The following is a 12555-nucleotide window of genomic DNA, read 5'->3' as shown; positions in this document are numbered from 1 at the left end:
GCCTACACGAACTGAGTTCGTCTTATACCGAATAAGGTATAAAATGTAACGTTATACTTAAGTTATATCATCCGAGAAAATCACATCACGAGAAAGAGCGAGAGAGAGAGAGAGAGAGAGAAAGAGAGATATGGGATTTATTTACGACAAAGATAGGACAACTGGATAGAAAACATAGAGATACTATTCCTATGGGTTTAATTTAGCAAAGTAAAATTGGAAGACGTGAATGCATTTTTCTCTTATCTCAGTTTTGTCTTCTTATATATTACTTACATTGTGTATGTGGTAGTATAAATTATAAATTAAATAATTATATTATAATTATAATATTAGAAATTATAATATAATTATATAACTTATAACGTATTATAAGCTATTAAGTTGTTATGATTGACGAATTTTTATAAATTATATGTTCACATATACAACATACACACACACACACACATATATGCAGGTTGTGCGTCCATAGATATCAGAACAAAAACTTCAACCGCAACTGGTTAAAGTTACAAGGTGTAATAAAGAAAAGTTATACGGCTCTGACAATGAGACAGCTACGCAGTGCATATAAATATATTTCTTTTTTATTCGTGATCTTAAATAATGACGGTTAATATAATTTTTTTTTAACCGACACTTACAATTTTCTTACTCATTTATATAATAATAACTTGTCAAAATATACGATTACTTGATTCATAAATGATATATTCATATAGTACGCAATATGAATTACAATACGACATGAATTAGTCGTCAAAGTACTAAAAGTAATTCCGAGAATAATTACTTCTTTTAAAATTTTGCTATATTACAAATTTAATCGATATCCAAAGAAAAAAAAATATATATATTTGTAAAAATAGAAAAATTATTTCTTCTGTTATATAACTTCCCACATATAACTTGTTTACAGAGATAACATAAATCCAAACATATTGAACATCATCTCACAGATTAAATCCAGTCGCTTTTCTCGATATATAATAAATAAATGAATCTTCTTTAAGGGAGACATTTACATTTGGATTTTTCTGAGTTTTTAGCAAATTATGTTACATAGTGACAAACGTCACATGTTATGTTACATAGTGACTACGAAAGCGTTTCGAAATACACGTCTCGCAACGGACCAGCGATAATAGTCGATTTACACGGAGGATCTTTTCCTTTCACTATTTATTTATTGCTTGGCTCGACAAATTATTGAAAACTAGATATTTGATTAAAAATCCCTAAGCTCGGATAAAGATGGCAACGTGTTTTTTATCTATGTGTTTCCTAGACAACGAGTTCCCAAGGGCAGATATTTCTAATAATGATATATGATTCTTAGAAGAAAGTATTGTGAACAATAGAGAGACACATGTGTGCATCAACAGATTTTGTTACTTCTGAAACATTTTCTACATTTTTCAGCGTACTGAGGATTGGATTAATTTTCTTTAGCATTTTGTCTGATGTGTCTGTCACGGATCTTTTCATTAATTGCGTGAACAACCAGGTGAGAAAGGTTCTGGTTCTTTATTTTTTTTTAACCTTCTTCATTAGAAATGAGAGAATATTCATCCAGAGAGAGAATAAAAATCCATATAATTTAAATTATGATTTAAAAGACAAGAATAAAATTTGTAAAATTATTGAATTTCTATATTACAAATAACTTTCCTAATTTCTTAATTGAATATGAATAAAGATTGTTGTTTATAAATTTTTAATAATTTTAAATAATTATCAGTCCTACTACTTAAAATATCTGAAAATGGGATTATATCTACAAAATATGAGTCGTCTCATCCGTAAAGCTACCTCACCTCAGAATTATTCTTTAAGATTACTATATAGGATATTCTTTTAAACCCTACCTGAAAGATACAGATTGATCAACTCGGATCACTTACTTATAGTTAATATAGATTTATAATATTATTAATATTTAACTTTATTAATATAAATAGTATAATTAATATGTTTCAACTTAAGATATTACAACTCTTCTCTCTTTTCCTGATTTACTCAAAATTTTACTTGTTGCTATTTACTTTGTGTTATTCTTCTTGTTATTCTTTGTTGGTCCACTCAAAACTTTCGTCGTTTTACCTCGCTTGATCTACTCATGACTGGCCCTCCGTTGTTTTTTTTCAATCACGTACACCCCATAGCCTTTCTCATTTCCACTCACATATGTACATACGCATACGGTAATTCTTATCGCTTTTTTGTCGTATTCCTTTATTTTGTTGCCTATCTTAGTCATGTTGCATTTCCATTTCACTCACTTTCTCAATATCTCACCCCCTTCTCTTCCTTTCACAAACAATGCATCTTACAAAGGACAGACCACACTCTGCTTGACTGCCGACTGATTTGTCTCATACACACAGCTAACTAATGCTAGAACCTTCAAACCCATATATATATAATTCATGTATTATAATTTGATCTAAGTCCACTTACACAAATATGACAAGTTTACTCTGAATAAAATGTTATTTTACATTTTTAATTTAATATTTTTCCAGACTAGTTATATCCTTACCGATTATGACATGATTTTCAGAACACTGTTTATATCTTCTCTTTCACATGGACTTCATTATATTTTAATAACTATTTTTCTTTATTTCCATTCGCATAACTGGCTGGATGAAACATACGAGAGCCAACATTTCAGATTAGCACGCGTTAAACTTATAATCCAATCTGTTTAATGCAGTCGGTCCTACTAGAAGGGTGAGAGAAAGGCTTTCGTCGTTAGCATACATACATACGTCTTCTCAGTGATGTATTAAAAGTACGTATTAAAAATGCAACAAAGAGGGAGAAAATGTAGAATAAGAGAGATATGCAATGTTTGCATTTATTTGCAATTCAAATAATTACGCTGATTTACACGATAACAAGGAAGGACTTACCGATCTGATGAAAATTAAACTCTTTGTTTTCAACCAGATGGAGATGCTGCTTGTTTATCCGAGTGTATTGTCGAAAATTGCGTTTAAAAAATATTTCATTTTTAAACGCACGATTTCTTCTTCTTTTTCTTTTTCTATTCTTTTTTCTTTTATATGAATAATAAATATTATAAAAAAAAAAAAACGAATAAAATAATAATAAAAGTTTATAAGTTAAAACGAAGTTAATTGAACGATCATCTTACCGATTATCATGTCAATTTTATTGTCGATTCTTGTATTTTTAAAATTGGATCGATGATTCCAAATTTACATTCGAAACATTGTGTTACCTAGTAAATACAATATATTATCAAATGATTTGAAATACATGAAGAGCGAGAAAAATGGATACTCAGAAGGATAAAGGATAAAAAATAAACCCTCATAGAGCTTCGCGCAACATTCTCTTAAAGATTATAAATGGTTTATAGTTAAAATATCATAGAAAAGATAAAGTAAAAGTTTAAGTGTCCAATATATCACTTTCTCAAGTGTTGATACCGTAAAGAAAAAAACAAAAAAGAAGAAAAAAGTTCTAAAATGTAGGTGTAAAAGGATCGCTCGACTTGTGTAAACCTCGATAACCTATAGCAGGATTGACCGATCCTGCGACAATAAGGTGAATCACAGTGTAAATCACTCTTTGTTAGCTAGGATGTTTGTGTTTACAAGCTCGTTTTACGACTTTACGGTTCTAAGACTCGCAGTTCTATTTTCAACGGACACTCAACAAAAATGTTTATATACTTATCGCTGTGATAAATCATTATATTTTTGATATAAAAATAATATTAAAATAATTAATAAGATAGAGAGAAAGAGAAAGAGAAATAAAAAGAAGTGGAATGTTATAATCGTTTTTTAAATATAATTAAATCCCTCGCATGACCAACTGTTTGAAATATTGTTTTTTTATATCAAAAATATGTTATCATTTTGACTCGAATATCATTAAGACACATTTACTATTTTGTCAAAAAAGTTGCATGTACACACGTGTACATAAAGGGCTGAATGAAATATAAAAAAAAAAGAAAGGAAAAGAAAGATTATTTCAAATTAACGTCTAACTTGCTATCCACGTACGTATACTTACATATGTATGCTTTTTACGTATACATGGCACACGAAAGGGATTTAAAGAAATTAATAATTAAGATACAATTATACACATAAACTTATTAGTTTAAAGTTTTTAAACTTATTAGTAAAAATAAATTTATAGTATATGTAATCATACAGTGTATAAACATACATAGCAGTCGAAACTGTTTAATATTTAAATAAGAAAAACATACTATATAATGCCCAATATACTTGGTATAACCTTTCGACTACACAAAATAAATGCAAAATATTTTATAATAATTGTTCAATTAATTAAATAAGTTATTAAGATTTGCGCATACATAATTATGAATGTTATTTTTCGATGGAAAATTATTAAAAGAAAAAAAAAGAAAGAAAAGAAGAATAGATAGGACATGAAAATAGTTGAGCAGATCGGCTTAATAACTTCGTAACGAATTGCGATAACGAAGTTGGTTTATCTTCATAACACAATCTCATATCTTCCAAAAGACCTCTAAACTTAAAACTTGCTTCGAATTTCCGTGATGATTACGACGATTACTTAATTACCGAACTGTTCGAGAGTACAATGAAATTTGGAAGTTAACATTAAATGACGAAAGAATCGATTAAAACTTATTAACGTTACTTAAACTATGAATGATTATATTTAAAGCGATCCAACGAGATCGATTTTGTTTAAAATTCTTATTAGAAATTAACATTATTTAAGTTACATTCGAAATGAACATTAAAACGTTCTAAAGATATTTCAGTTTACTTTGATCAATATTATTCTTTAAAAAACTTTAGCGAAAAATACCGAACAAATTGAAAATAGTATTCTATTAAATAAACCATTCTCTTTAAAATATTTATCGAACGATCGTTGTCCGCTTTACGAAGACTTACTAACATTTTAATTCATTAAATAATAATAATAATAATAATAACAATAATAATAATAATACTAATAATAATAATAATAATAATAATAATAATAATAATAATAATAATTGATTGAATTAGTAAATATGTTTTTTAATACAATCATCTTAACACGCGAAATATAATTTTCCATGAATAAATTTAATTTATTTGATATCTCTCGTTCGATCTTGTCCTTTATTCGTACGATTTTAAAATTATTATTTTCTACAGACATAGCAAAGTTGTAATATATTTATAATATTAATACATGTACATTAATATGAAATTGGTATTTTGATCTATTTTTTTTCCATTACATACTTATTAAATATATGGTAAATAGTGTATGTACATACATACATACATACATACATACATAGATACATACATACATACACTTTGAGATATAATCTTAAAATAAAAAAATTTATAGTTAACGTTAAAATTTATAGATTAAGTTAAAAATTAATGGCTTATAAATAACAAGTAGGTAACGTGAGCGATTCGATCGATATAGGTCACACACACACACACACACACACACGTATATATATATATATATATCCTGTGACTATTCTCCATAAAATATATTAAGACTTAATAGTTAAACTTTAAGCTTAAAGATATTACATTTATTTTAATATTCAAAGAAAGAGAATTTCGATATCAAATTGTTTTCTTTCTCCACAACGATAAGTATTCAGTTCACATTTTTCCCTCAATACACGATCCCTTCTCAACTTTTCAATGTTTTATTGTTTACATTCACCGCTTCAAAATGAGATGGAAAACAATTTGAAACTCGGTTCGGATTTACATAGTATCAATGTAATGTTGAAAATTCGAATTCTCTCGTTACAAGCTATCAAAATAAAAAATAATAGAAAAATCGATATGAAAGAGGAATAGTAATAATAGTAACGATACGACGAGTGAATGATTTTTTAAACAATTGTCAATAACGTACTTCTCACAAATTTTTTTTTTTTTTTTTTTTTTTTTCAATGGAAGAACAAAAATCCAAAATTTACTAAAGTGTAACGACATTAGATCGAAGAGAACAATTGCAAAAAATGTAACTGTGCGTTTTGAAACTTAAAAAAGAAAAAAAAAAGAAAAGAAAGAAAAAGAAAAAGTGAACTTATCGAACGGTTAACTCAAAGCGAATGTACTATCGAGACGTAGAAGCCTTGGTGATCCATGGATATCCAGAAATTGTTACAAATCCTCTTCATTATTGTTTTTGCTTGGTAGCCTTGAAGCAAGCTCGTATTGAAGACTCCTCGGAATGTCGAGTTTGAAAACTTGCTCCTTATGTTTAAGAAAATTTTTGATTGCTCTTAATGACAATTCAAATAGTGTGTACATCGGTGTCATAATATTGGCGTTCGTTCTGTCGATTCTATGTGGAAGATACTGCCTCCTTGCATTCAAACATTTTTCCAACCATGGCTCGGGAAAAAATACGTCTCTCTGGTTCACCAAATACCTGCAAAACGTTTGCTCTGTTCCTATTCTCTTTCCTTTTATTATTCGATTTCTAATAAATTATTATTATATAACAAAATTCACAAAAAATAATGTAACGTCGTCATTTTACCATCGCGATAGTTCAACTCGTGATACTTTTTAAATCTCCATAACAAAATGCCATTTTGAAAAACAAATTTTACATTCATATATAAGGCTCTGCGACAACCGTGATATTCTTTATGGTGAAGAATTTTCATCTCAGTCTCATTCTATAAGAGATATATTATCCATTTATAATTATCCTACAGAGACGTGTCATCTGTATGATAGAAATGTTTGCGTATAGTGAAGACGAAATAATGAAAAATTCGATTTATTATCTTTTCATCTCTTTAACACGATTTAATTAAGCTTCCACACGAATAAATTTAATGAACGTATCCAACGATTAATTAACAGAATTATCTGATAATTGAGATAAAAAAAAAGGATGATTCTCGCTTTAAATGTCAATATATATTGTTACAAAGTAATTATTATAAAATAATAAAGAATTCATCGAAAACTATTCTTTATTTTAAATAATCAAAATATCAGCCAAGCTTATATTTATTGTTTCTTTATCAATAGAAGCTACCTTTTCATAAAAGTATTATCCGTATATGTTTCTCGCTTGCTTTTATTAAATGTAATTCGATTTTCCTTACATACAAATATTATTATCACGCAAAACAACGATATACGTTGTAATATAATCATAAAAAAATAACATGAAAAAAACATGGGAAGAAAGAAAACTCGACCGCATGAAAAGAAAACTCTCACCCAAAGAATTTATTGCAGTAAATGTACAATTGCGTAATAGAATAACATGAATTTGATATACCTCGCATCAATCAATTTATAATTAATTTTTATGAATATTTGTTCGTAATAGTATCGATTCAATTATTGAAAATTCCATATAACAATTAACATGAATACTATTTCATTTACCAATTCATTACTGATAATCGTCAATCATTTTTGAAATTGAATACATGCGAAAAAAAAAGAAAATCAATTCTCTCGATTCTCGATCGTAAAACGTAAACGAATTGCATGTAATGTAAATTAAATGAATCTCAAAATGATATTGAACGAACTTTTCTCCGATTTAAATTTAGATATACAATGTTTCAAGCGAATTAAACCGAATATAAATCATTCTTGATTATCGTCTGCCAATTATTTTAGTATCACTTTAATCGAAATGCACGAGTGAAAAATCTCTCTGAGAGGAAAATCGAACGTACGATTTTAATCATGTTTATGGAAAAGAAAAAACATGATTCGTGAAAGTATTCTCACCTTTCTTTCGTCTCATCATCGACGAAGATCCAAGGATGTGTTACAAAAGTGTCGATGTCTACGTAACTACCTGGATATAAAGTGCCATAACTGATAGCCTGACCTTGATAATCGATCCAATAAAGGGCAACGATGCGTGTTGTACAATTCGTAAATCTGACGAATGATATTTGGCTGTTGTCAAGTGAACGTAAAAAAGGTTCTTCGTTTCCAGCCATTTTTTTACAAACTTCTTTCTTGTTTGACTTTCTCCTATCTTTCTTCCCTCTCACGTGCTTTCTCTGTCTCTCTCTCTCTCTCTTTCTCTCTCTCTCTCTCTTTCTCTCTTTCTCTCTTTCTCTTTCTCTTTCTTTCTTTTTCTTTCTCGTCCTTTCTTGGTACGATTTTCGATGACTGAAAATGAAATCGAAGAAGCCTTACGTTAATTACAAACAATATGTAACTTAAGTTTTCCATTCTCTCGTTTACTCCTTGTATTAAGAAGGTTTATTAGTATTACGTTATACTGCAGTAAAATGAAAATTTTTGAATTATACATCTATTATTATCGAACAACGCGTGCGAAAATAGATGATAGAAGGATGAATAAAATATTCGTAAGTTGGAACACGAAGCATGGAATAATATGGTTTACATAGTGTGTTTCGTGTTACAAGAGAGTTTATTGTTGATCGAGGCAAACGAAATTAACTTGGTAATTAAATCCAATTTATTCGATATGATTAACGAATGGTGGTTTCTATTATTTCACGATATTTTGATACACGAGACACAATTATGAACGTAAGTACGTACTCTATTTCATTTATTATAATATAATAATTGCATATGCAACAATGCCATAACGATAAGTAATTCGTGTACTAGATCATTTCTTTAACGATCCAACAAAGTTTTACACGTTATCTGATGGATGTGAATTTGAAATTCTCGAGTTTATTTGGAATACATAACAAATATTATTTGTATTAATGAGAATCATTCGATTTATAGAGTACATGGAGATAGAAGAAAAACGAAAAGAAACTTGTGATCTTTATAAACAATTCACTTGACCAAATTGCGAAACCAATAGGAATTAACGTTCTAGCATCTATCGACACATAACCACAATGAGCATCGAATTATGCTATAAACGCTATTTACATTGTAACCACGATTATCTTCTTCGTACATGCAAACATTGAGATTTTTGAACTCTCTTGTAATCCCATCGTTCAATATCAATATCATTTATTTCAAATAGTGATCCACTAATTCATCGCGAAAAAAATATAATACCGAGTTATTTTAATAATCACTTCGAACTGTTTCCATCTACGATACTTTATTTAATCTGTTTGTGATACAAGTTTTGTCACATATAAAAGAAAAATTATATATATATATATATACAAGGGATGCCATAAATATTTGAGTAAAAAAGATATCTCGCGATTGGTTGAATTTGAATATGAAAATTTAATAAGATAAAGGAATTTTGACGGCTTTAAATTAGATACAAAATGCATGTAAAAAAATGATCTTTTTTACTCATAACCTTTTAGTTACAAAGGTCATAGTTCATTTTTCTATTCTTTTTTTTTTTTAATGGATATTTATAACTTTGGTATATTTACACAGTAGTAATTATTTGCAATTAAATACAAATCAAATACAATATTGTATTTGATAAAAATTTATTACAGTACATCAGTTACAAATTAATCGGCATCTTAACAAATAACCAAGATTCACATTATATTGCAAATCATACTCCATGCTATACGAATACATTATATAATATATAAATTCATTATATAAATATGCCAAAAGTTATAGATATTCACTTAAAAAAAAATGAAAATTACGTCGATCTTCATAACTCAAAAAGTTCATAATTTAAAAAAAAAATAAACTTCGACAAGTTGCAAGTTATTTGCTCGGATATTTATAGACACACACTCCAAATAAATAATATAAAATTTATGGTTTAACATTAAGATAACTATATTATACTAATTGTAGGTATAAGTTATATTGTACGAATAGCAATCTTTGTATATAAATTAATAATTAAGTACTCGTACAAAATTATTTATTTACATACATTCTTATGGGTAAGTGTATTTTTGAAAATTTTGATTAACTTTTAGATATGTTGTGACAAATTCATAGCAAATATCTCTATGAATACAATTTGATCCTACGAGCCGTTTCCGCACAACAAACTCTAGAAGATTCAGATTTAACATTTTTCGAGTCGATCGAATGTGTGCGCGAGCGCCCGTTTTACCTTTTCTCCTTTAGGAGAAGAAAATGGAATAATATTTGAATAACATAAATATATATATGCGTATATGTGATGCGAAGTAACTTTAAATTTATACAATAAATGGTTAAATGGTTAAGGAACGTACCACAACCATAATTTTAATGTAGTAAAGAATGATATAAAACTAAATGGTAATTCAATCAAAATTGTAAATATATTGTTTATTTTAACTAACTTTTATAATTAACGTAGAAATGACATAAAAAAAAAAAACGTCAGAAATAATATAAAATGATCGTGATAACTGAGAAGAGACCTGAAGAGACATGATTATCTTTGTAATATATAGCTATAATCTTCGAATTCAGACAAGGATAAAAGTTCTAACCTTCGCGGAAAGTTCGCAGCCACCGCGAAAAAGAGTGGCCGCGATAAATCTCCAAAGATATACGGAATAACTTCTTATTGCCCCTCCTCGAGAAACATAAATCTTGCTTTTCCTGTCATCGCTAATTCCGACTCTGACGCACGATGACCCCAACTCTGCATTCGATCCTCAAAGGAATAACGTCCGCGATTCTCGTTTTCGTTACTTCAAAACGAAAGTAACGATCAACGATTTGATCAGAAAATAAATCGTTAATCCTCGAGAACTTTATGTGACTTTGAAATAATGCATCCATATATTTGTATTTTACAAATTCTATTTCATTTTTCTTCTTTCTTTTTCTTCGCCACAAACCGACGCATCTTATTAGTCTCTCATTTCTTTTTGATCGAAGAATTTGTTTATTTTCAATTGCCTATTTCTCAATACCGCAGTCTTGTTTATTTTTTCATTGTGTTAATAACCAAAAAAAAAATAACTATAAAGTTTGTGCAATAATCATCTGTTTTTGTTCCGTTTGTGTATTAATTTTGTATTTATTTACACGTAAAATAGTTTTTTGACTTCAAAGCCACAACGAATTATAACAATGAAATATCGAGTATTTTTGATAATGTTTGTGTGAATGTTATAGGTTTTAATCACTTCAATTTCTAAAATATAGCTATAATCTTCTATATTTTAGAAATTGAAGTGATTAAAATGATGAATTTGAATATAAAAAAAAATATATAATTATTAATGATGATAATAAATCTATAAAAAAAAATCTCTATCATGGAAAAATAATACTATATTAAAAGAAATTTTCTAGAAAATTATATACTCTTAAAAATATCCCTTGTCCGTTCCATGGAGAAGTATTCTTTCTTACGATCCTGAAACATCTTATTTTCCTATTGAGTACTTTAGAAAATTACTTAATAGAAAATGTCCATCTTTATTTGATTCCAAATGAAAATTGTTTTACGTATTAAAACTTTCTTATTTAACGTTATATAAATCGGTTATTTAATATTATATAAATTTTTGTCTATAGGAAGGGAAAAAAATTAAAGCTATAGAGGATTAACGAGTTTCATTTGAAGATTTAATTTTTTATTAAACCTAACTTGACTTCATTTGATTAAAAATTTTGCTATCATCCGTAATAATAGTAATAATTATTGAAAATTTCTGATTTAGTAACTGTCAAATAAAAAGTAAAAAAAATAAATAATTGGACAAACTGGAGAAATCCACGAAGTCGTCTTCAAAGTTCAAACGAATTACATTTAACAAGAAACTTCGCGTGCATGGAAACTTCCTCCTTCTCTTTTCGACCTTTGTGAAGTTTCTCGTAAAAAACAAACGTGAGATTAGAACTTCCTCGTTCATTCTTCTCATTGTGACATCCTTCGTAAAAATCAAACGTGACCGACTCCAGGCACGCACGAAAATCGGGAGGTTTATCGATTCATTCCTATTATTTACTTATTTTACATGCAAAGGCGTAGTATCAATAAATTTTTCTTTAAAATATCAAATAAACCAAAAATGAAAAAAAAAGAAAAAAAAATAAAAGGGAGAAAAAGATAAAGAGAGAGAGAGGGAGGGGGGGAGAAGGAGAGAAAGAGAAAATAATCAATAAGAATATTAAACAAATTTTATCGATATCGATTCATTACTTCTTATAATATAATCCACCAAAAAAAAAAAAAAAAATAAATATAAAAAATGGAATCATCGATCGTATTATTTTTCCAACCAATTTAAACGAACATCTAATCAATCTTTATCATTACTTAGAGAGAAAGATTAATCTTGCCCGCACGTTCTAATCTAAACTAAAATCAATGTCTAAGTAATCAAGAAAATCAAAGAGTATTTCTACGCCATTGAAGAAGGTTAGTCGCAGGCGGTTGACGAAGGCGCATCATCGTTCATCATCCACTTTTTGTTGGCTCACCGAGTCGATCCTAGAATGGATTAGAGGCACTTAGAAAGCCGATAGCGATGGAATCGAGAAGCTATTTCAACTCTCGTGCCATCTAAATTACCCCTTACTGTGCCGTCTGTCGCTTTATAGTATCGACGGTCACCTGTAATTTGCCTTCGCGAGTTCTCTTGGGAAAAGGCTATAGAAA

The 12555-nt window shown here is 28.4% G+C and overlaps 2 protein-coding genes across 2 annotated transcripts in view; both read right to left on the bottom strand.

Annotated features, from left to right (window-relative positions):
- PH4alphaEFB (prolyl 4-hydroxylase subunit alpha-1) overlaps positions 1-12555 on the bottom strand; it is a 309837-nt gene that overhangs the window by 227965 nt on the left and 69317 nt on the right. The gene's annotated exons all lie outside the window — the stretch shown is intronic.
- Positions 5147-12555, bottom strand: part of LOC118445687 (von Hippel-Lindau disease tumor suppressor-like) — a 76727-nt gene continuing 69318 nt past the window's right edge. Inside the window, exons 2-3 of the mRNA XM_085662206.1 lie at positions 7788-8180; positions 5147-6453 (exon numbers count right to left, since the gene is read on the bottom strand). Coding sequence (XP_085518332.1) covers positions 6183-6453; positions 7788-8005 — 489 coding nt within the window. The 5' untranslated portion in view covers positions 8006-8180 and the 3' untranslated portion in view covers positions 5147-6182. The remainder of the gene's footprint in view (positions 6454-7787; positions 8181-12555) is intronic.

This window comes from Vespa mandarinia, chromosome 1, assembly GCF_050613455.1.
Source record: "Vespa mandarinia isolate Hongniang chromosome 1, ASM5061345v1, whole genome shotgun sequence".
NCBI classification, from domain to species: Eukaryota; Metazoa; Arthropoda; class Insecta; order Hymenoptera; family Vespidae; genus Vespa; species Vespa mandarinia.
This window is presented reverse-complemented; position numbering and strand designations above follow the sequence as displayed.